We start from the raw sequence: 25,361 nt of genomic DNA, 5'->3' as shown, positions 1-25,361 counted from the left end.
GTCATTTTTGTTATTTCTGTCCCCCACCAAAGGAGGGACTATGTAACGGTCTCTGTCCGTTAGTTCGTTCATTCGTTTTGTTTGTTTGTTTGTCACACTGTAATTTTGACTTTGTGCCGCTAGGGGGCGGACTCAGTGGTAAAGCAGGTCATACATACAGTTACATTTGAATTCTGTACTGTATTGTGTAGAAACAGGACAATTACAGTTAATACATTTCAAGATATAACTTGTAAACCTAATTCTGAGGAGAGCAGGAAAGAGAAATATATGGTCAATCTGTCCATTCATTGTCCCATACGAAAATGCTTATGCTTAATTTCACTCATAATATGAGTGAAATTGTGAATTTGAAATATTATTTCAAGTTCACTTTCACACCAAGGGTCCAACCAGGGTTATTCCCAGGTTGATTCCGTTTCTGAAAGGGTTAACCCGTGTTGTCCAACCCATCGCCAAGCCATCTCGGGTAACTAAGGGTTGTTTTCAGTGTGAATGGCTCCACCCGGGTTGCTACTTTTTACGCTAGTATGCTGTGCTAATTGTTATGCATCTCTTCTGGGTTGTGACACGCCTCCTATCTGTACTGACAGGGATTGACCCTGTGTTGACTGACTTGGTGTGAATTGACAAAAGGTTTGAACATGGGTCAAGTAACCCTGGCCCGCCCCTGGGTGCTGGTGTGAGTGGTATCAGCAATCACTGACTGACCCAAGGGTGGAACTACATCACTGATCATCACAAGATGTTTACTATTTGTTTGTTTTGGTAAAAGTTGTATAACCCATATTCGCTTAAGAGATGCAGAAAGAACCTGGAAGAAAACCCTCAACCCCATTCATCTCTCAGCCTACCACCTCACTCTCTCAAACTTCACCTCTGCAGTCTCCAAAGCAAAAACCTCTTTCTTCATTTCAACAATTCAGTCCTCTGCCTCCAACCCCAGGAAACTTTTCTCCACTTTCTCCTCCCTCCTCAATCTCCCCTCCCCCCCCCCCTCAGATTACTTTTTAACCTTCTTCACCAAGAGAATTGCAGACATCAGCTCGTCCTTCCCCCCTCCTGTCCCTCAGAACACGTCTCCTGTCTCAACTTTGAATACTCCATCTTCTCCTCTCAGTTTCCATTCCTTCTCTCCTCTCACCTCTGTAAAAGTACTACAACTGATCAATTCTAACCGTGCCACCTCCTGCCCCCTGGACCCCATCCCCTCCTCTCTTCTACAGTCTATCTCTCCTGACATATTGCCCTTCCTCACCACTCTCATCATCTCTGTCCTCTGGTACTTTTCCGTCGGCCCTGAAGACTGCTAGGGTCCAACCCCTTCTCAAAAAACCATCCCTTGATCCCAACGCCATCCATAACTACCGTCCCATCTCTCTCCTGTCCTTCATTTCCAAAACACTTGAACGCGCAGTCTCCGATCAACTATCTATCCATCTCTCCAATAACAACATTTCCGATCCCCTACAATCCGGCTTCAAACCTGCTCACTCCACCGAAACTGCTCTGCTCTTGGTCACCAACGCCCTCCACTCTGCCAAAGCTTCATCCCTCTCCTCTGTTCTTATACTCCTTGACCTATCGCTTCGCAGTCACTTTATTTCTCGCTCTCCCTTATCTTCCCTTCTTTCCCCCTGCCTGCAACTCCCAGAGCAAACTTGCATTCGTCTACTCGAAATGACAAATATGGATTTATTGGATTTACTAAGCTGGTATCTCAACGCAAATGAACTAAACTTTTTGGGGTCCGGGGAACCCCCACCCTCTGCCCAGCTTGCTTTCGCCGCGGGACACAGGAAGACAACAGCGATTGACCCTAGGCTGTGACGTCATGAAAATTGAGATGGGCGGTCAGTGAATTTGAACTGTGAATTTGAACTGTGAAAAATGGATTATATCTGGATATATCAGAGAATTCCACTGATCTGCAATAAGGAGAATATGAACTATTGTTGGGAATCAAGAGACTTGACACCTGCTGTTGACTTTCTGGTCTGTGTGACGGAAAGGAATTCCAGGCAACCAAAACATTTCATCCTAATCTGGACTCTCTACTGCCAAGGACACAGCTCTCCTGATATTTTCGTCTGCAACTGAGCTCTTCCGCCCCCAATCCCGCCTTGTTCAGCCCTTGCATCATCCACCCCACCCCCCCCCCCCCCCCCCTCTCCCTCTTCCTCCGATATACATCCATCTGGCGCTGATCACAGCGAGCCACTTGCGTTGTTTGAGGAGCTAATGCATCGGTGGCGCTGCGCACGTGGCGACCCGGCTGAGGGCAGTAGATGGTCCTTTGGAATCTGTACATAATGCAACAAATGTTTATGTATTGTATAATATTGAAGTGCGCCTTTATTACTTTAAAACTAGTAATAATGTATCTCAATTCTGAAGTGTGCCGTTATTACTAATCTCAAACTAGTAATGATGTTGTAATTATCCACTACTGTCTGATGTGAACCAAAGTGCCCTTCTGGGACATGAATTAAACTCTGATTCTGATTCTGATTCTGATTCTATCCGCTGCTTTCGACACCATCAACCATCATATTCTCCTTTCCACTCTCTCCGACTTGGGTATTACCGGCACTGCACTTTCCTGGTTCTCTTCTTATCTTTCTGAGCGCACTTTCCAGGTGTCCTGGAGAGGGTCCCTTTCTAACCCCTGCACTCTTTCCACTGGTGTCCCCCAGGGCTCTGTTCTAGGTCCTTTCCTTTTCCTTCTCTACATGAAATCACTTGGTCACGTAATCTCATCCCACGGTTTCTCCTATCACTCCTATGCCGACGACACCCAACTTTACCTTTCCTTTCCCCCCTCTGACACTCTAATTGAACCACGCATCTCTGCCTGTCTGAAAGACATTTGGGCCTGGATGGCTGCTCACCACCTCAAACTTAATTTAGAAAAAACTCCCCTCTGACCGACCTCTCTATCACCATCAACAACTCCATCGTATCACCCTCCCTAACAGCCAAGAACCTCGGAGTCATACTTGACAATCAACTATCCTTCTCCCCTTTCATTGCTGCCACCACACGTTCCTGCTGCCCTCTACAATATCAGAAAAATCCGCCCATTTCTCACCATAGAAGCATCACAACTCCTGGTTCAATCCCTTGTCATTTCTTGCCTTGACTACTGTAACGTTCTGCTTGCCGGTCTCCCTGCCTCCACTATCCAACCACTTCAACTCATTCAAAATGCTGCAGCCCATCTGGTTTTCAATCAAAACAAATTTTCCCATGTCACCCCCCTCCTACGCGATCTACATTGGCTTCCCATCCTGGCTCGCATTAAATTCAAGACCCTGGTTTTAGCCTACAAAGCAGTCCATCAAACAGCCCCCCCATATTTACAGCCACTGGTCAGTTTCCAAACCTCCCACTGCTCCCTCCACCCCTCCACTAGTGCAGGACGTCTCGCCCCTCCCTCCCTGCGCGGGCCTACAGGTCGCTCTCAATCGAGACTTTTTTCAGATCTCGCCCCGACATGGTGGAATGAGCTCCCCCCCCCCCGTGGCTAGAACGGCCACATCTCTGCCCATATTTAAAAGAAAACTAAAAACTCATCTATTTACTATCCACTTTCCTATCTCTCCCTCTACTGCATCTCTTTGACTCCTGAATTGTTTATACACTGTAATAATCTGCACTCTTGATCATCTTTTATCTATGCATATTTTTATCATGATCACATATTGACTGTTTTAATCTATTTTAATTGTTCTGCTATGTTTTATTGTGTGATGTATTTTAATCTGTTGTACATCGCTTTGGATAAAAGCATCTGCTAAATGACAATAAAGTAAAGTAAAGATGCTCTTAACCATTATGGGTGCTTTGGTGATGCAGCTTTTATTGCTTGTTATCACATAAGGACTGTGTGTGTTTGCAGTATATGATTCTCTGCAGCTTAAAAGACTGTGTTCATATAGAGCTGCAAATGTCTCGTCAGTTTATTACCTCCTGGAGGAGGGACAGTCTCAATCCGCACATCCAGCTGGATCTCATTGACCACTTGAGAGAAAGAGAGAGAAGGTGAGAGAGAGAGAAGGCGAGAGAGAGAGGGGTGTGTGAGAGAGAGAGAGAGAGGGCCTGAGAGAGAGGAGGCAAGAGAGAGAGAGAGGAGGCAAGAGAGAGGAGGATATAAAATGGAAAATTTACAGAAGAGTTGGATGGAGAAAGAGAGGAAGAGTGAGTTTCTACAACAGCATGAGTGAATACTGGATTCTGATTGGCTAGCAACAGTGGTAAATAGGCCAACAATCTACAGTTCGGCTCCAACCGCAGTATCACTCCGCTCCCTGATGCTGACTCCGCTCCCTGTGCTGACTCCGCCCACTGTTAGCCTGTCAGTCTGCAAATCTCTAACAAGGAAATGGCCGATCTCTAACAAGGAAATGTCCGATTTCATAGTAACGTTTGATTTACTGGGTGGATTGAGTTTTGAGCAGTGGTTAGATGAAGATGAAGGTGAAGTGAACAAAGAACGACATGGTGAAATTGGGGAGAGAGAACTGGCTGAGCTTGAGTTGTCACGAGTTCGGACTAGCGGGAGGTCGGACTAGCGGGAGGTCGGACTAGCGCCCGGACCCCGAACCTGGGACTGTCAAACAAACAAACGCCCTCTGCCGTCACCAGATATCAACACACCACCACCAAAACGGGCTGCTTTAGATAACTGTTTAAATAACTGTACTTTTACAGGCAATGTATCAATAACTGTGAATCCCGTTAAGGAATAGGTTAGTTGTTTTTTGGCTCAAAGGCAACTAAATGTTTAGTGCAATCATTGATCTTGTGTATGGAACTATATTCTGTGGCGGAAGGATAAATGTATTCTGAAACCAGTAATGATTGTAAATAAATGAATTGGATGTTACAATTGTGTATTTTTTATATTATTTGGTAGCTGTTGTAGAAAACAAATTTACCACTCGAGGTCGGGGTTTGTGGCCACATTTACCACTGGTACAGGGTTTATAGCACTCGGCTTCGCCTCGTGCCACAACCCTGTACCAGTGGTAAATGTGGCCACAACCCACTCCCTCTCGTGGTAAATTTGTTAAATAGTATATTCAACAGCATGTTGATCAGCAGATTAGACTTTTAGTGGCACAGTCACCTCCTCCTCAATGTCACCAAGACACCCACAATAAACTCACTATCTCCCACTGCTCCACCTCCATCAACACAGTCACCTCCTCCTCAACGTCACCAAGACACCCACAATAAACTCACCACCACCACCACTGCCCCACCTCCATCAACAGTCACCTCCTCCTCAACGTCACCAAGACACCCACAATAAACTCACCACCCCCCACTGCCCCACCTCCATCAACAGTCACCTCCTCCTCAATGTCACCAAGACACCCACAATAAACTCACCACCCCCCACTGCTCCACCTCCATCAACAGTCACCTCCTCCTCAACGTCACCAAGACACCCACAATAAACTCACCACCCCCCACTGCCCCACCTCCATCAACAGTCACCTCCTCCTCAATGTCACCAAGACACCCACAATAAACTCACCACCCCCCACTGCTCCACCTCCATCAACAGTCACCTCCTCCTCAACGTCACCAAGACACCCACAATAAACTCACCACCCCCCACTGCCCCACCTCCATCAACAGTCACCTCCTCCTCAATGTCACCAAGACACCCACAATAAACTCACCACCCCCCACTGCTCCACCTCCATCAACAGTCACCTCCTCCTCAACGTCACCAAGACACCCACAATAAACTCACCACCCCCCACTGCCCCACCTCCATCAACAGTCACCTCCTCCTCAATGTCACCAAGACACCCACAATAAACTCACCACCCCCCACTGCTCCACCTCCATCAACACAGTCACCTCCTCCTCAACGTCACCAAGACACCCACAATAAACTCACCACCCCCCACTGCTCCACCTCCATCAACAGTGACCTCCTCCTCAACGTCACCAAGACACCCACAATAAACTCACCACCCCCCACTGCTCCACCTCCATCAACACAGTCACCTCCTCCTCAACGTCACCAAGACACCCACAATAAACTCACCACCCCCCACTGCCCCACCTCCATCAACAGTCACCTCCTCCTCAATGTCACCAAGACACCCACAATAAACTCACCACCCCCCACTGCCCCACCTCCATCAACAGTCACCTCCTCCTCAATGTCACCAAGACACCCACAATAAACTCACCACCACCCACTGCCCCACCTCCATCAACAGTCACCTCCTCCTCAATGTCACCAAGACACCCACAATAAACTCACCACCCCCCACTGCTCCACCTCCATCAACACAGTCACCTCCTCCTCAACGTCACCAAGACACCCACAATAAACTCACCACCCCCCACTGCTCCACCTCCATCAACAGTCACCTCCTCCTCAACGTCACCAAGACACCCACAATAAACTCACCACCCCCCACTGCTCCACCTCCATCAACACAGTCACCTCCTCCTCAACGTCACCAAGACACCCACAATAAACTCACCACCCCCCACTGCCCCACCTCCATCAACAGTCACCTCCTCCTCAATGTCACCAAGACACCCACAATAAACTCACCACCCCCCACTGCCCCACCTCCATCAACACAGTCACCTCCTCCTCAATGTCACAAAAGCCGTTTTCCCACATGCGCTTTGTACCGCTAAATGACCGGAACGTGGTCTAATGCCTGCATGTGTGAAAGTTGTCGTGCCGGTATAAGCGCGACCCCGTCATCGCCGACATTTCACCAGTTTCGAGCCAGTCAGAAGAGCGGTATGCGCGATAACAGGCGCAAGTGTAGAACGGGTCCAGTCATTTGCCGGCATGGGCGAGGTGTACACACGTTGCTTAATGTTCCAGCGGGCATAATCTAATCATTCGCGCACATTAAAGCAAACTGGCGAAATGATCTTGTGATCTCTCCTCTCTGCTGCCTGCTCGCTCTCTGGCCACAGTCGTTCAGTCCTCCTCCTTCAGTCACAGGCACAGCCCGACAGGGACACAGACGAAGCAAATGCACGAAGCGAAATGTGGAAGTATTTTGCTTACGTTGCCTACAGCGAAGGCAAGCCCGGACACATCAAACGAAGCCAGTCTGTAAAAAGTGCTTCAACGCGACGCAGGTGAACGGATAAACAAGCAAACTTATTTCACCATCAAGAGTTTTGCCGACACGTCACTCCCCACCCGCTCTGCAGTGCCGCCCCGCCCCCCAACATACAGGCAATTTCGCTGGTAGATTCCCATATGCGAGAGCCCAGGTGTGAAGGGAAATGTCCGATATTGACTTACAGGTAATTTTCCGGTACGCATGTGGGAAAACGGCTCATGACACCCACATTAAACTCACCACCCCCCACTGCCCCACCTCCATCAACACAGTCACCTCCTCCTTAGTCTCGGTTTCCAGACGTTTGGTGAGCGGCGCCAACAGCGCCACCTAACCACCAAACGTCTGGGAATTTACTGTTCCAAATCTGGTTCAGAGCCCGGCGAGAACGGCCGGCAGCAGACACGCCTACATTTATTATTAGAATTTTATTTGGTAGTGGCAATGCAATGTTTCATAGTTCCAATATAGAGCAAGACACTGATGTGCTGCAAAGAGAGTTTATACCGTCCTGTTGTTTATTTTACAATAATTTGTCCTACCCGGAAGTGGTCCGCCTGCTACTGTGAAGCGCTGTGAAGTCAGGAGGAGTCAGCAGGCTCTGTAACGTTAGCCTCGGGAGTCAGGCTTATCGCTGGGGGAAAGACCTCTAGCCACTGGGGCCGGATGAAACACGTCCTATTAACAGGTTATGTTTGTTTCTAAGTGATTAATATGTTTCTCCGCAAACGTGGCGATGTTTTGCGAGACACCGGTTCTGCATGAGCGTCACTGCTCCCAGAAAGCAGGCCCGCCCACAACGCTCATGATTGGTTCTCCGATGCAAAGCTTCCAACAGCACCACCTAACGTTATGAAAATATTTAAATAGTAATATTCTCAGTCTTACAGTAGTGAAACGGATTAAGACTGAGAGCTGAATCTACCTCCTCCTCAACATCACCAAGACACCCACAATAAACTCACCACCCATCACTGCCCCACCCACCTCCATCAATGGCCAGCCAGTGGAGCTGTTGGAGAGTTTCAAGTACCTTGGCATCACCCTGGACAATAAACTGAACTTTGACCATCACACCACAGACACCCATAAACGCTGCCAACAAAGACTATACCAGGGATACTCAACTTGCTTTGCCCGGGGGCCACTTTCGTGAAATGATAGAAGGCCAGGGGCCAGTTAATAAACAAGGCCAGGTCGAAACCTGGCATAGGGCCGGTGCATGGTAAAATTTCCATTTCTGCACTGCATGGCGATGTCCTGTACCACCAACTATTTATACACAGACAAAACACAGCAATGAGATCCTTTAGATTTATTTCTAAATTCCGTTTTATTTTTTCCCCAATTATTATTTTTGCTTTTTCTTTCTGTCAGACAGCCTCTTCCACACTCAAACTGAAAACCAAGCTGTGACATGATGTAAGGGTCCCACGCACCGCAATCCAAAACAGAATTATTTATCTGGACCTATTTTCCCAATTATGAAACCATTTAGGTTCTACAATAACTACGGTTACTTTAGATTTTAATAATTAGGCCTAATTCTTTTTTAATCAATTTCTGACAAATTGTACATTCCATGTTTTACAGTGAGTTAGTACACCTTTAGAAAACATACATTATGTACACACAAGTACGCAGTACATCTTTCTGTAGCGGATTGTAGGTTTTTGGGGTGTCAGCCGGAGTTTAGTCTGACAATGTTGTGCACACTGGATAGTTAGTTAGGTTAAGTACATACATAAGTGCCTGGGTAGCGAGCAGACGGCGGTATTTGACAATTTAGCAGCTAAATCATAGATTATTGAAAGATATTCCATATTCCAGACTGAAATGCTATAAGTATTGGGCAGGAGTATTGGCCAGAATGACATGAACATTTGGACACTTATTCAGCGGGTATCTTGCATGTTGCGTTCAGGTGCACTGTAAAAAAAAAATCTTTTTCTTTTTTTTGCAATTCCATCGCGGGCCACACAGGGGGCGCCCCCGCCGCCAGTTGAGTATCACTGCTCTATACCATCCACAAACTCAGTGCTCTCAGAGTCAAACCCCACCTCCTGCTCCTTCTGTACCATAGTATCATAGAATCCATCCTCCTGTACTGTGCCACCTGCTACTTCACCATGCTCCCCCTCACCAATAGAAATAAGCTCCTGAAAATCACAAAAACATCCTCTAAAATAATTGTCCTGTCCACTCCCAACCTACCAGCCCTCATTGACACTGCCATTACGCATAGAGCCCTAACTATAGCACACAACCCCAGTCACCCATGTTTCACCCTCCTCCCCTCCAGTCGCAGACAACTACTCTGCTTTGGGAGGAGTTTTGTGCCCTCAACCATAACTGCCCTAAACAGTCTGGGCAAATGGTTACAGACCTGCATGTGGTGTAAATGTGATGTCCCTCTTGTTGCCTGTGTATGTGTTTATTTGTTCCTAAATGTTTGATGTATTGTACAGACTGTGAAAACAAATGTCCTCTAAGGAGGACAATAAAGTATGAATCTGAATCTGAAACATTTTCTCAAAGGCAGAAAGAATCTCATTGGTTGATTTAAATCTCAGTGGGCGGAGCCACATTTTTCCCAGCTAAGTAATGTTAGCACTGACTGCTGCTTGAGTGACTTGACCACCCTGGTGACTTATACCTGGGACACACCAGAAGCGTCTCCAAAGCAGCGCATCACGGAAGCGTCGAGCAGGAGCCATGCCATTCACACCAGAAGTGCTCTGTTCTGCTACGCGATGGCTCTGCGCCGGTCACAATTTGTACTGACTTCATGCCTGGCAAATAGACCCGACGCTGAAACTGGTAGGACCAAATAATTGCTTATTTTAACTATGTGTGGTTGCTTTAGTTTGAGAATTTACTAGTTTGTATTTTTGACACCGTCAGTCATGTTTGTAATGAGAGGAAAGGGGTTGGCTACCGTAAAGCGTACATGTCAGTTGGGGGCCCTGTCCATTTCAGTTGAAAAGGGTGAAACAGCAAAGACCAGTTCTGGTTAGTGGCCGTTCTGGCCACCGTTCAAACTACTATTTTTGCTTTTTTGACAAGAAGTACCCACACGATTGGTAGGCGGAGATCGTCTGGGAGCCAAGACTAGATTATTTCTGCTTTTGAGAAATGTTTGCATTACTAAAGCCTCCAGTCTAGCAGTTAAATCAACCAGGTGCAGCTGATGTGATGAAAGAACTGAACTCACTCCCTCCTCCCTGCACGCCGCTCTGCTGCGTGGGCTCTCCTATCGGTGTGGTGATGATGTCACTCCCCAGCAGAATGTCTTCAATACACTGAAAGCAGACAGACAGAGGTCAGACAGAGGTCTGAGGTTTTACCCCACAGAGAAAAGCAGCTTTCATTATTATGACTACCCTCCCCCACCCCCCAACACACTCCACCACGCTGACCCGTACCAGCTGCGAGGCCACCGGCTCCTCCTTGATGTGTTTGACCTGAACGGCGTTCTCGCCCTCTGACTCGCTGCTGCTGCTCCTCCTCTTCTGCCTCCTCACAGGTTTCTCCCTGCACTTTTTTTCAGCCACCACCAAACCTAAACAGATAGAAAATAATCATTACTTTTAAGTCTCTTAAAATGCATAACTTGACATCATTACTGACCAAAATCATCACAATGTGGGACCAATGTGGGACCAAAAACGTGACCACTCGCATATGCAGCTTGGACGCTGCACGGCCTTGCCCGCAGCTCGGCTGCTGCGTGGCCTCGCTCTATTAGAATGCACAGCACACAATTGTATGTGCGCTCCGGATAAATAGCACTACACCCCTGATTTCAATCCGTGTTTAGTCCTGATGTGTGCCACTTGACAGTAAGGGTGTGTGTTGGTGTACAGCCATCTTATACCCTACACACTGTAGTGTAGTCAGAAAAAAATGCCTGCATAAATTCTGTTTATAGATTCCTTTTCCCGTGTAGTTAGCTTGTAGTTTACTGTAGAGAATCTTTTAAGTTAGACTTTAGATCTGACTAACGACACCTCTGCTGTATCTGTGGTGGAAATGTCTGTAATAATAAAGAGACTTGGAGCGTGAGAGATGCCTTTCTGGTCTTTAACGTTTGCAAACAGGCCAATGCTCTCACAAGTGTCGAGCATAAAGAGCAAAGAGATGAGAACCATAACCTCTAAGATAAGAGTTTTGGTGTCTCAGCCAAAGACAAGTTGATTCTCAAGGCCATTTTCCCAATTATAGTGAAAAGTGAAAACATACTCCAACTGAGGAATGAAATCCTCCTTGATACATGATGAATAGGTTTCCGGAGATAAGAGGTTTCCTGTGCAAAGCAAGGGGGGCATAGCCTGGTAAACCAGCCGGTCACGTGAACTCACATTTCATTTGGTTCTTCGTTCCCGTCTGGCCTGAAGCTTTCACACAAAGCCTCTTCTGAACATGAAGTCTGGATCATGTCCGGCTAGCCAGAGCAGGATATTTTCCGGTTTTACCTTTCTAGACATGAGGAGTCTTTGTTTAGAAACCGGTGGAAACGGTCCGTATACTCTCTGCCGATGGCGAGTAGAGTGGGCGGGGGGAGGGGGTGCGGTAGGGTGTATCGATAAAAAGAAATGTGATGTGGAAACGGCTTTAGCGAATCCGTAACCAAACTCCATTAAAAAACATGCAGTTTTAACGGAAGATGCATTCCGACGCATTCAGGCAATAACGTGGGGTGGCAATGTGCCAGAAAAAGTGAGCGCTTGCCTTTGTTACATCGCCCAAAAGCCGCCAGTCAAAATAGTGGTCGCACCATCGCACTAACATTACATTGTGGATGATTTTACAAGTGGCATTCAAATCATAGCTGACTTTCAATTTATTTCTCCCCACAAAAGTTAGGCTATGTCTCGATATAGGCTGATGCAACTCTTGCATTTTTACATAGCCTACAAGACAGCCAGGTCGGGAGGAAAAGAAACCATTCAAGCCTAAATAGAGTACTCCAGTACTTTTGGATTTCATCCAAAGCCTCTGTTCAAAGACTTGCCCTTTCCTGAGAGCACCGGGCCAGCCTGCTGGGCTGCTTGGGTCGAAGCGCGCATAACTTCATCCTGCAAACCATTCAAGCCGTTTGCAGCACTTGAGGAAACCGTGAGTTTGCTTGTTTAATTCGTTGATATTCCCGCAGAACCAATGAAATGTGAGTTCACGTGACCGGCTGGTTTACCAGGCTAAAGGGGGCAAGCTCCACACTGAAAAATGAAGCCAGCTCTGCTACACTTTCCTAATGAATTTATGGTCTCAGTCGCTAGTTTCAAATCTTCTTCAATACAACATGATGTTCACTTATGGTCCTATTTTGAGTAAAACAGATGATAAAACAGGTTGTGCGTTGGGGTGTGACAGGTTACAGAAAACCAAGATGGCGACCAAAATGCCAAACTCGAGGCTTCAAAACGGGATTCCACAAACCAATGAGTGATGTCACTGGTGGCTACGTCCATATTTTTTACAGTCTATGGTGCAAATGACGACCAATTAAACTAGCCACTATCTATCTATCTCAGGTCATGAGGCATGAGAGAAGTGCTGAACAGCAGTTTGCAAATTTCCACACGGAGATAAGTACATTACAGATATTAGCAGTCCTGATGAAAATTTAAAAATTCTACCACTAGGAGGCATTGGTGTGTATGATTGCTTACTGTGTGCTCAGACAATATCATACAATAAAAGTTTATACAAGATGTTAAAGAGGAGAATGTGTACTTTCAGATAGTATAAATCATGTTATACTTGTAGTCAATCTTTTAAATTAAAGGTCCCAATTCGTGCAGCTGTAACCTCTTAAAAACGTGTGTCTCTGGTCCATAAAACATGATTCTGGATTAATTTGTCGAAAATATAGCAACCCCGTTTGTTGTGACGGAGTTCTCACTTCCTCATCTCGTCGATTCCCAAGAACGGTCTGTTTCTATAATATATTCAGAACTAACAGTTCCCATTGGCCGCTGAGGGAGAGCCCGCCCCAGGCTCCAATCAGATTAGCGTCTGTGGACCAGCACGCTAGGTTGCGAGTTATCGTTAACTTAACGGTTACTACGCTAAAGAGGACATCTCAAAATGCCTAGACTTACCGAATGCACCTCTGCAGTTGCTGGATCACGTACAGTTGGCGTCGCTCCAGCTAGAAGTGTTAATTTTGTGGCTATAGACAAAATGGTGCAGGTAGCTTGTGTGAGAGAGACCCGCGCAGTATGCGTGAGGAAGCTCGTGACGTCCCAATTCCCCTCTGGGCAAATGAAGCGTTTGGGGGTGTGGCTTGGAGGAGACTGCAGGGGGAAGCTGGATAGGGACAAATCCAACTGTGGCAGTTCTGAGCTTGTGACCACTCATTACAGGGAGGGCTGACAGCAGTATATATGCATTTACAAGTAAAAACAGCTTTTGCACGGAATGGGACCTTTAACAGAAAACCTCTAGTCTTAAAATCAGTTCTCTCAGATAGACTTGCCTTTCCACCATTTTCTGTTCAAATGAGAGAGAACCTGAGTATAAACTGCCCGGCATGTTGTGGGTAATACAGAACAAAAATCAGAATGTATTTATCATTTTCTGTTAAAAACATACACATATTTTTGTGAAGGGTGAGAAAAATGTAATACTATGCTATGCTAAATAGCGCTTGCTATTATAATGGGCAAATAAGGCTTGGGTTACATTTTATAGTGCAGGAAGTTCTGCCTCAAACAACATACACAAACCATATATCTGTATATAGGTTATTTTGTCAGCTTTCATTGGATGTTTTCATGGAACAAAATGGTGGTTGTAAGAAGGAAATATTAAGCCATTGGAATTTAATTTCCGGTTTCTAGTATGGTTAAATCTATAATGTCTTTCCAGTCTCAGTAGCCGCTTTCACACCGGCCTTGAAAGCCGGAAAATGCACGGAAAATGGGATCCGCGCCTCCGATGTGAAAGTTGTGAAAGCGGGTTGGTGGGTAATTGTGTTACGCCTTTCGTTCCGCCAGTGGACCTAGTCACAGCGCCGGATTACCCTGCAACCCGCCTCCACCTGAAAGCGTAGGAGCGGCAACACGCTCATTCATAAAAAAAAGGGGAAACCACCTCATGCAGCAAGAAAGCCATAGGCTAAGTGAAAGTAAAAAAAGTAGCCTATACAATCATGACTGCAGGGGCACCAGGAGGAATGCTCCGTGCCTAGTAAGTAGGTTAGGCTTTATGGTCAAACGATGTTGACATTAGTAGGTAAAATTAACGGATATAATAATAAGCTTCAGAGGACGTATAGCTGTCTGTGGCGAGTTGGTCTGAGGATATTCCCTGCTCTGGAAACCAGCTCCAGAACTGCAATCTGTCTAGCTAGCCAGTTGTGCGTTCCCTTACAAAAACTACTAATGTTATAGTAGTCATGTGCATTTATAGCCTATAGTATTCCCCGACGAAAGTTATGCAGACTGCAGCTGTTTGATATGCGGGCGTCGTCTTTCAGAACGGACGCTAATTAAGCTACTTCATGGGAATAATTTGCTTTACAAAAAACTGGAACCAAAAGATAAGAATTAGCCTTGTACCTAATAGGCTACATGATATTGCATCTGTGATCCCTAAAGTCGATCAGATGAATATTGAAAGCCTTGTTACCATGCTGCATGTGGACAACACTTTCGTGTTTTGTATCACTTTGATGTTCTTAACGACCGCAGCACGTTGGCTGGCGTACATCGGCGATGTTTGGTTGTTGAATGAATACAGTACAGTAGCCTAGGCTACACTAACCTATGAAAATATTCATTTGGGCTACTAGAGGATCTGGGTGGAAATAATGCCTCCGCTCGCCTTTCAATCCGGGAGGGGTGGATGTCACTTGAAAGCACACCCCAGGACGGGAATGTGGTGGTGCTACTTGGCTCTGTGTGAAACCATCCCCCCCCCCCCCCCCCCGATTTTTTTATCCCATTTTTATCCCCCATTAGTGCTAATTTAATTTATTTATCCTGGTTGCTCCATGCTCCATGGCTCCATGCTTCCTCCGAGACATGGGCAGTTAGCCAGCCGCTTCTTTTCACCTGACAGGGGAAGCTTCACCGGTAGGACATAGCACGTGGGAGGTTCACGCTATTCCAACCAGTTCCCCTCCCTCCGAACAGGCGCCCTTAACGACCAGAGGAGGAACCACATTAGCAACCAGGATATTGCATGTTTTGGTGAAGGGGGTTCCTATATGAAGGAAACCCCCCGGGAGGCACGGGGAGAACATGCAAACTCCACACAGAAAGGCCCTTTTGACAACCCCACCCGGGCGGTGGGCACTCGAGGACATGCGGACGGGCACGCAGTAAAAGCAATTTCTGTGGCGAGGCTGCCGGCTTTGCGGGCCTTCTGCACTGCAATATTGTGCAATCTGTGTGTGAAAGCGGCTAGTGTCTCACCCTGCTGGCTGAGGGGCACGAGGTGGTAGACCTTGTAGGGCTCAGAGATGTCCAGCTGGGCTCTCTCCGGCACCTCGGTGAACTCGGGGCTCTTGTTGAGGGCGCAGCGCAGGCGCGTCTTCCACATGGCGGGATCATCCGGTGCACCGTCTGCCAGCTTCCCCTTAAACTCTGCCCACGCCTGGGGAAGGGGTTTGTTTTCGTCAGTCAAGTCAGTGAACACAAATGTATCTATATCTATCACAAGCACACATTCAATTTCCAAGACCTCTCCCACTCTCGCATGTCTCAGTTCTCTCGTCCCAACCCCTTGCTCGTCTCCTTCAGTACAGGAGTATGATGGAGTCAAGAAGAGTCCCCATCAGCGACGATGGAGCCAAGAAGCGACCCCGTCAGCGAGACAGTACCCCCACCATGAGTCTCCATTCCCTGGTTCCTCGAGACAACCATCAACCCAGACTCATTCGACCCCCCTCAATCATCCCCTAGTCTCTAACCCCGATTCATCCCTCCCCCTCAATCATCCTTACCATCGCACTACCCTCGACCCCTATCATCCCTCCACCCTCAATCCTTTATTCCCTCAACCCCCTTTTCCATCAATAAATCGTCTAAGTAGGCTACATTTGATTGTGGCGTGGTCTTTGTTAGTCAACTAGACCAGGGGGTTCCTCCGTATATAACCCCCCCCCCACTAAAAAACATGCAGAAGATCAGATCGTCATCGTCATCCGACCAGTGACGACAACATCCAAAGTTGGTCCCCGGGCGCTGTACGAGAAAGCGACCACTGCTCCTGGCCTGCCCCTCGGAGGAAAGGACATGCCTGGATGGGTTAAATGCAGAGGACGCTTTTCATCGGCCACCGTCAGCATGAGTGTGTTGTGGCCGCATGCATGTATTGTGGTGTTCGTGTGACAATAAAAGACAGACTTGTCCGTTACGAGAGTTTTTTTTACAGTTACAGGGTGAGAGGGTTATTCTCTGTCATTTTTAGTCAGTTTCTGCTAATTTCCTAGTACATTCACTACTGTTTTACATTACCTAATTTTCCAGCTTTACCAGCTTTTTGTCATTTTCCCCTTAATCTTAGCTGTTTTTCAAAGTAAATATTTAGAAATAAATGTTGTGTAACACTCCCAATAAAGAGGTAGGCGCCCGTTTTTAAAGCCCTATTTGCGTAAAATCAAGCTTTATTTTCAATTCATTTTACAGACTATTGCTTGTTTGCTTGACTGGCTAGTGGAGTAAAAAGTTATCTAGAACTTTTCTACTGTTCACATATTAAGTATAATTGAGTTTTATTGCATGAACAGATTTTTTTTAATGGAAGCCATTAATGATCAGAGGCCCATACTTATTCTGCTGTTTTCCTTAAAGGAGGGCTTTACCGATAACCAACCCACTTTGTATTATATATAATCTCGGTAATATAAGCACATGGGCAGTGTTTACCTTCTCTCTGTGTTTTCGTCATGGAGAAAAATCCTTCTGCAGAAACTCCACCCCTGCCAGCTGGCTCGTTAAGGCTCTCAATGCAATTCTCCATGGATGTGCGCATACTTAAAAAATAAAAATAAACAATAACAGCCGCCCTCAGAGCAGATTCCGCGTCTCCAGCAGAACTTCTGCAGCTCCATTGTGAAGGAGCATTTTGGCAGAGGAGGAAATGGGAGATCTCCGTGAGGAAAACACAGAGAGAGGTAAACACTGCACATGTGCTTATTACAGAGATTATTAATGATACAAAGTGGGTTGATTATCAGTAAAGCCATCCTTTAATTAAGCAGCACCGTAATTAAGAGCCAAACATGTGAATGGAGGACAGTTGTGAGTTGAATTCTCACTATTAACTCATTAAGTGCCATAGACGACCTAACTCGTCTTACATAATCCAGCGCTTGAGTGCCAAGGACGAGCTAACTCGTCTTACATAAACATTTTTTTTTTTTGACGGTGGGACATCAATCAACCCCTTTTACATCTTCGAGATAACTATTGGAGCAAGACAATGTGTGTAATCTATTTTACCGACCACTAAGTGGCGACAGAGACAGATAGAAGCCACAGCCACGGACCCGTGGACCAAAAGCAGCCTCCTCCCGCGGAAATGGCTTGGCGATTTTACAGTCAGAAGCCCGGAGACACACACACAGAACGGACAGAGATCCCCTCCGCCCCGGAGCCGCGGAGCAACGCGCGAACACACACACACACACACACACACACACACACACACACACACCGCGGGAGCAAGCCATTCAAGGAAATGGCGAGGCGATTTGACAGTAATCCATTTCAGACTCGTCTTGCCCGAGAGCGGCCGCACGCAGACAGGCAGGCAGGCAGCAGCAGCAACGCGCTTCTGACACGCCCGCTGTTAGAGCCAGGAGGAAGGAGGAGAAGACACACGGAGGGAGGAGTTTGAATGAGAGGGGTGTTTCCTGTTGTTATGGAGGAAATTACTGTTCAAAACTATTGTTTAGAATGTCTGACGGTCTTACTGATGCCAAAAATGAATGGTTAAAGTGACTGTTTCACAAAAAGCCATTTATCTCTGAATAAATTTCCAGACGCTGAAACCATGCTGTACTCAACGGCTAATATCTACATAACTACTAACTCTGCAAACTAACTCTTTTAGACAGAGAAAGCACACATTCTATTAGTTATTTTTAGATGATTGGTGTTCATGAATTCTTAACAGAAAAGAATCCTCGGCTGTTCTAAAATGAGCCAGAATCGTCAAAAACACCCCTGGCACAACTTACCTACAGGAATGAAAACATGGCTGGCATTCAATGTGTTAACATTTGTTATCAGCCTTCTCAGTCATGTCATAAAACCCAGTAATATAATAATTAAACTTTTAGTACATGCCATTTAGTCATGGGAAATGTAATAGACGTGAAGAAGACACGTTCTATCAATATTTTTGCAGTTCCTCCTGGTCACCACCAATAGAGTTCAATAAAGTTCATAGTGCCCATTTACTGTAAAGGAGATTATGACATTTAAGTCATTGTTGAGATTCAAGATTCAAGATTCAAGATTTTTATTGTCACTCCGTAGTACAAGTATCACGTGTGAAATTCTTGTGCTGCAGGGTCCGTTACAACATAGTGCAAAAAATAAAAGATATATAAATAAAAAACAAGAGGTAACAAGCAATAAAGCAATATTATAACACATAACACTTAAAAGACAGTGACTCTCAAGCCTTTTCATATCAAGGATCCTAATTTAGTCCACATTAGAGCCACAGACCCCCCATTTGATGAGATCTGACCCAAATCTGAAAATAGTTTTATTGACAGATATGATTTTGTCCAGAACTGACAATCTGTATTATATATAGACCAATTTGGAGTGGACGTCACAGGGTAATGTCACTGCAGTTGCGCACACAGCGTGGTCGCCGAAACTCTGAGGAAACAAGTGAAGCCGAAACTAGAGAGATCCCCGGAATACAGGGAAAAGACGTCTTGTGCCGTATAGATGCTGGAATTTCCCACTAGCAATATGACGATGTGCTGCACTGCAACTTTGGCAATGTAGTTGGATCCTAGACCCATCCTGACAGTGAATACGGGTCAGGAAACCTCACCCCATTGAAAGAGTTAGCATATTTGTGTAAGATAACCTGTCTGTTGCTGGCAAAGCTTTAAAATATGTGGAGAAGGCATCCGGAAGTTCCATATTTCTACCGCTAGCTGTCACTTTCTGCAACCAGCTCGGCTCCGCCCACAAAATACGTAATCGCTGTTTACAAACATAAAACAGGTCTATAGGCAGAGCGATAACAGTGAAACTATGATTAAAATAGTCATTCTACTTTCTCCAACTGTGTTAACTTCTTGCACATGAAATTGTGAAATTTAACAATTCATCAATTTGCTGGGGACCCCCTGGAACCCCCTCAAGGACCTGTGGTGATCACAGGACCCTGCGTTGAGAACCACTGACTTAAGATCTACTGAAAGACTGACTGAAATGTAGATGTTGTGTTTGTGAAGGGCATTCCTCAGTAGGGGTGTCAGACATTGTTTTATTCATGTAAGAATCACGATTCTTAACAGTATCTTCCACGATTCTGAATCAATTCACAACTGCCAAGAATCGATTATTTTTCCATTTTTATTCTTGTATGACTTTAACTTATTTTTCTTGAAGTCACTGAGAACTGAGAAATACTAAGAAGTTTTTATTTGTCCAAGTTTAGCACGAATAAATGTTACCTTTTGGCTCAGGTTTGCCTTTGTGTGTACTGTGTTTACATTATTGCAATCAGTCGATAAAACCATTTCAAATAAAACAACTACACAATCTATACACTTTATTGTGCTTTCATGCCATAATTTGCTACACCGCCTTTCTTAGAACACAGCGTCCTGAAATCCAGAAATTCCCCTATGTATTGAATTGAGAATTGATTTTGAATTGGGAATCGTTCTGAATCTAGAATCCATGTTGAATCGAATCGTGACCCCAGGAATCTAAATCTAATCTTAATGTGAGATAAATGTGAGAAGTGCAGTGGAAACAGATTACGCAAATCTGCTGTTGTCTCTCCATTCAAAAAGCACACAGTTTCACGTTGCCTTGCTCACTACAAAACAAAAAGCACACAGTTTCACGTTGCCTTGCTCACTACAAAACAGACAATTCAGAGTGGCCTACACTAAATAGGATTTGTAAGGTAAATCATGGTAAATAAGCAGCACAGTTTCTAGACCGCCGTCCGTGGTGTGTTTCAACAGAAGAAGACTGGGATTAACATTAAGGCGACTCACTTCTCAAATTGAAATTGAATTAACTTACTAACTGCTCCGTGGATTATGTAACGTTATGCTTGCAGAGTTGAAAAGCGGCACCTGGTAATCCAGAAATAGCATTTTATGGTCTGTACCTTTGTAGATCATCAATAAACTTTGAATGTTAGATGTTACGTTAGTGTTTAATAGAGCTTGGTTGCTGCCTGCCTGCAAGACGACGGCACGTATCGGGTCTAGCCAGGAGATCAGCAGAGGCAGACAGCCTCAAACATGAGGTGATTGACAGCTCTATATTCGCATAATAGCAGTGGATGTAAACTTGCATTATTTCGCATTTTCTTTTGCCAATTTTCTGAAAATTCGGTTAAAATGTGTGATACATTTGGAGTCGGAAACCCAACTATAGTCTACAGACCTTGAAGATGGCGGCGTCCTCATCGCTGCGGAAGTCCTGTTTCCCTGCGTGTTTCCATGGGATACGGAACATGGTCTTAGCCTCGTCATCCCACACCAGACCCGGGTAATTCCCACTGCTCACCTGCACACACACAGCCTCACATCAGTACCATGGCTTAGGCTTCGACCAACTGTGCTTTTATTTAATATCAGGTATCGACCAATCAGATGGAAGCTTCTGCCTGAACACAGCTACAGAAGAGGTGTGACCAAGTCAACTTTACTAGTGTCCCAAGTCAGTCTCAAGTGAGGCACAACAAGTCAAGTCCAAGTAAATGGTAAATGGTAAATGGCCTGCATTTATATAGCGCTTTTATCCAAAGCGCTTTACAGTCAGTAGGTACATTCACCCATTCACACACCGATGGCAGCAGGTTACCACGCAGGGTGCTGGCACACGAATGGGAACAATTTGGGGTTCAGTGTCTTGCCCAAGGAGACTTTGACATGCAGACTGGAGGAGCCGGGAATCGAACCACCAACCTCTTTTATCCAAAGCGATTAGTGGACGACCCGCTCTACCTCCTGAGCTACAGCCGCCCCAGTCAAGTCTAAATGTAGATTACCATGTCCAAGTCAAGTCCATGTCACTACCGCCAAGTCTCAAGTCTAAATGTAGAACAGCAAGTCAAGTCAGAACAAATGAAGAGTCCAGTATCAATTTAGTTTAAAGAAAACTAAATATCTAGGACTTTCAAGTCAAAACTTTCAAGAGCGCCCACGGGGTGGTGCATGGGGGAACGGGGCACTGCACTAGTGGTTTTAATATGATAAAAGAAAACTTGGGAACAGCATCAGTTTGATTTCTATAATCAGTTTCAACTTTAATAAATTCAATCATTCCATACAAATTTAGAAAACAATTTAAATTCAGTCGTCTGCTGGCCTGGAACAATCTCATGACTTTCAATCAAAGTAATTTAGGCTCAACTCAAGACTTTAGAAAACTTTTCAGGTCATCAATTTATGTGCCTTCTTCCACCACCAGCCATTTCGTGTCTAAAAGGCAGGAAGTAACACAGGTGCAAGCAAACATGGCTCTCATTATTTTTGCTTGCACCTGTTACTTCCTGCGTTTTAGACACAAAATGGCTGAGGTGATAGGTCAATAAGTCAAAGAGCTGCTGACAAAGGATACCAACACTGTATATTTAAATGTCGCTCGCTCGCACGCACGCACGCACGCGCGCACACACACACACACACACACACACACACACACACACACACACACACACACACACACACACACACACACACACACACACAGACAGACACCTGTACCTGTTCGACCATCCAGATGCACAGTCTGCGAGTGGAGCGCGTTTTCCCCGATGCCATGGCTCTGTAATAACTAAAAACACAGACAAAATAGATATAATCAGACGGTTATTACCCTCATTGGATGACAACATGATACACTTTATATCGTCATTTGTATGCTAAAACAGAACGAATGCGCTGAATCTGCCGCCTCATGAACAAGCAGCAGTAACAAAAACTGCCTTTAAATGCAAATAATTCGGGCGCATTCCGGGCTTTTATATAGTCCTAGTCGATATACGTTTATAAATATAGCAGCTAAGGTGTTAAATTAAGGAAGTAACCTAGCCTAGTTACATACATTTAAGTTTCGTTTACCTCAGTTGCGTTTCCTCTGCGGTGCATGTAGTAGTGTAGTCTGCCTTCAGTCTGCTGTAGAAAGAGCAGAGCAGACGCTCCTTTTCCCAGAAATCACGTGACTTTGGAGAAACTCTCGATGTGTGTAATGAACACCAGGGGGTGACAGAGGCACAACTTCCAGAAAAGGAAGACACACACACACGCACGCACGCACCCACGCACGCACGCGCGCACACACACACACACACACACACACACACACACACACACACACACACACACACACACACACACACACACACACACACACACACACACACACTTTACTTGGTTAGTTTTGCTCAATTAGATGCCTACATTTTCACAGCAGGTATTCAAGGATGTAGCCTACACACAATACAGACATAATACACAGAGTACCACCAGAGGTCTACAAGGGTATTAAGTGTGAGAACACAGTTGTTTCTCTTTTAACCATGACTTAATACCCCTGTTAAAAACATTAAAATTGTGTTGTGTTTTCAGCTCAGTAGGTAGACTGTTCCATAGTTTTGTTCCTTTAACAGAGAAAACTGATTGTCCCAACGAGGTTTTACACATCGGGACATGACAGCCTCCTTTGTAGAAGCCTGTGTGTTAATTCTACTGGTCTGCTGGTGTCTCTTACAACGTAATCATTAAAAGAGGAAGGATCTCTGGCCATGGCCATGCAGACATTTAAAAATAAGCTTTAGGATTGAATAGCTTATGAAACTTTCAAAGCTGAGCATTTTGTGTTTCCGCAAGATGTGACAATGATGCCACCTCATTGGTTTTTTGTCCATGATTTTGATTGTCTGATTATATAGAGATACGATGGGTTTTATAGTTGTTTGTGAGGCTTGTGACCAGGTGGTGATGCAGTATGATAGGTGTGAAAATATCATAGCATGCATGTAAAGCTGGGCTGTATGGAGTGTCAGGCACTTTCTAATTAGTTTAAAGCAGTTGATGTTTGATTTTAAAGTGATGCATCAAGATTCAAGATTCAAGATTCAAGATTTTTATTGTCACTCCATGGTACAAGTATCACGTGTGAAATTCTTGTGCTGTGGACTCCGTTTACGACATAGTACAAATAGGCAACAAGCAATGAGCAATAGGCAATAAGAAATAGGCATCAATAAGCAATACTAAGCAGCAATAGGCAATGAGGCAGAATAGCGATAAGACAAGTCAGTGGCATATTCATTGCACATAGGTGCACATGTTATGTTAGACATACGTTAGACATGTTCGGACATTTTAATTCGACGTATTTGACATACAGTGCAAATAGCATGTACCTTATTAAACATACAATTAAACATTAGGCATTGTGCATACGTTAGACGTGTTCAGACATTTTAAATTCGACGTAATTGACATACAGGTGCAAATAGCATGTACCTTGTTAGACATACAATTAAACATTAGGCATACATAATGGTAGCAGCTGCAGTACGGTACGGTACGACTACTACACTATTTGTGTATGTTAAGGAGTCTCGTGGCCTGCGGGAAGAAACTGTTCCTCAAGCGATTTGTGCGTGCTTTTGGAACCCTGTATCTCCTCCCTGAGGGTAGCAGGGAGAACAGGCTGTTGTGGGGATGGTTTGTGTCTTTGATGATCTTCAGGGACCTCCTGAGGCATCGCTGGTTATACAGTTCGTGCAGTTCTGGCAACTCGTCTCCTGTTACGTGCTGGGCCGCGCGCCTCACCCTCCGTAGCGCCCTGCGGTCCATGGTGGTACAGTTCCCGTACCAGGCGGTGAAGCAGCCAGTCAGCAGGCTTTCAATGGTGCCTCTGTAGAAGTCCCTGAGGATTTCTTTCCTTAGCCCAAACTTCTTCAGGCGCCTGAGTCCGTGTATTCGCTGTTGGGCCTTTTTGACAACAGTGGCGGTGTGGCCGGCCCAGGTCAGGTCCTGGTGGATGTTGACTCCCAGGTACTTGAAGCTGTCCACCCTTTCCACCACTGTGCCGTTGATGGTGATTGGGGGGTGTGTGCCCCCCCCTCTCCTGTAGTCCACAATGATCTCCTTGGTCTTGGAGACGTTCAGAGAGAGGTGGTTGTCCTGGCACCATTGTTCCAGGACCCTCACCTCCTCTCTGTAGGCCGTCTCGTCGCCCCCCGAGATCAGCCCCACGACTGCTGTGTCGTCTGCAAACTTCACGATGGTGTTTGAAGTTTGAGTCGCCACGCAGTCGTGGGTGTAGAGGTCGTACCAGAAGGGGCTGGAGACGCACCCCTGGGGCGCTCCTATGCTGAAGGTCAGCGGGGAGGAGGTGAGGTTGCCCACCCTCACCACCTGGCGGCGGTCTGTCAGGAAGTCCAGGATCCAGTCGCACATCGCTGTGTTTAGTCCCAGGTCCCTGAGTTTGCTTACCAGCCTGGAGGGTACTATGGTGTTGAATGCTGAGCTGTAGTCCACGAACAGCATTCTCACATAGGTGTCCTTCCCCTCCAGGTGGGACAGGGCGGTGTGGAGCACGTGTGCCACTGCATCCGCTGTGCTCCTGTTGGGGCGGTATGCAAACTGTAGCGGGTCGTGGTCCGGGGGGAGTGTGGGACGGATCTTTGATATGACCAGCTTTTCAAGGCACTTGCTGGCTATTGGCGTGAGGGCTATAGGGCGCCAGTCATTGAGGCTGGTCACTTTTTGCTGTTTGGGAATGGGGATGATTGTTGCTGCCTTGAAGCAGGAGGGAACTCGTCGGAGGGAGAGGGACTGGTTGAAGATGTCTGTGTACACGGCTGCCAGCTGGTGGGCGCAGGCCTTGAGGACCCGCCCGGGGATGCCGTCCGGGCCGGCCGCCTTGCGTGGGTTGATCATACTGAGTAGTTCAAGAATCATTACTTATTACCTGTGCATGTGCATTAGTTACTCTTTTTGTGTACCCTATTGTAAAGTGATGCATCATACTCAGTAGTTCATGAGTA

The 25,361-nt window shown here is 45.9% G+C and overlaps 1 protein-coding gene across 2 annotated transcripts in view; it reads right to left on the bottom strand.

Moving 5' to 3' along the window:
• Nucleotides 1–22,449, bottom strand: part of irf9 (interferon regulatory factor 9) — a 32,173-nt gene extending 9,724 nt beyond the window's left edge. The window contains exons 1-7 of one of the 2 annotated variants that reach the window (XM_083658361.1): nt 22,420–22,449; nt 22,063–22,132; nt 20,738–20,860; nt 15,548–15,728; nt 10,550–10,686; nt 10,339–10,426; nt 3,970–4,101 (exon numbers count right to left, since the gene is read on the bottom strand). In XM_083658361.1, the coding sequence (XP_083514487.1) occupies nt 3,970–4,101; nt 10,339–10,426; nt 10,550–10,686; nt 15,548–15,728; nt 20,738–20,860; nt 22,063–22,119 (718 nt within the window). In that variant the 5' untranslated portion in view covers nt 22,120–22,132; nt 22,420–22,449. The remainder of the gene's footprint in view (nt 1–3,969; nt 4,102–10,338; nt 10,427–10,549; nt 10,687–15,547; nt 15,729–20,737; nt 20,861–22,062; nt 22,133–22,419) is intronic. The other variant, XM_083658362.1, reaches the window with a different exon arrangement.
• Nucleotides 22,450–25,361: the final 2,912 nt, after the last annotated feature.

The sequence above is a fragment of the Poromitra crassiceps genome (genome assembly GCF_964638095.1).
Source record: "Poromitra crassiceps genome assembly, chromosome: 2".
Taxonomy (NCBI): domain Eukaryota; kingdom Metazoa; phylum Chordata; class Actinopteri; order Beryciformes; family Melamphaidae; genus Poromitra; species Poromitra crassiceps.
This window is presented reverse-complemented; position numbering and strand designations above follow the sequence as displayed.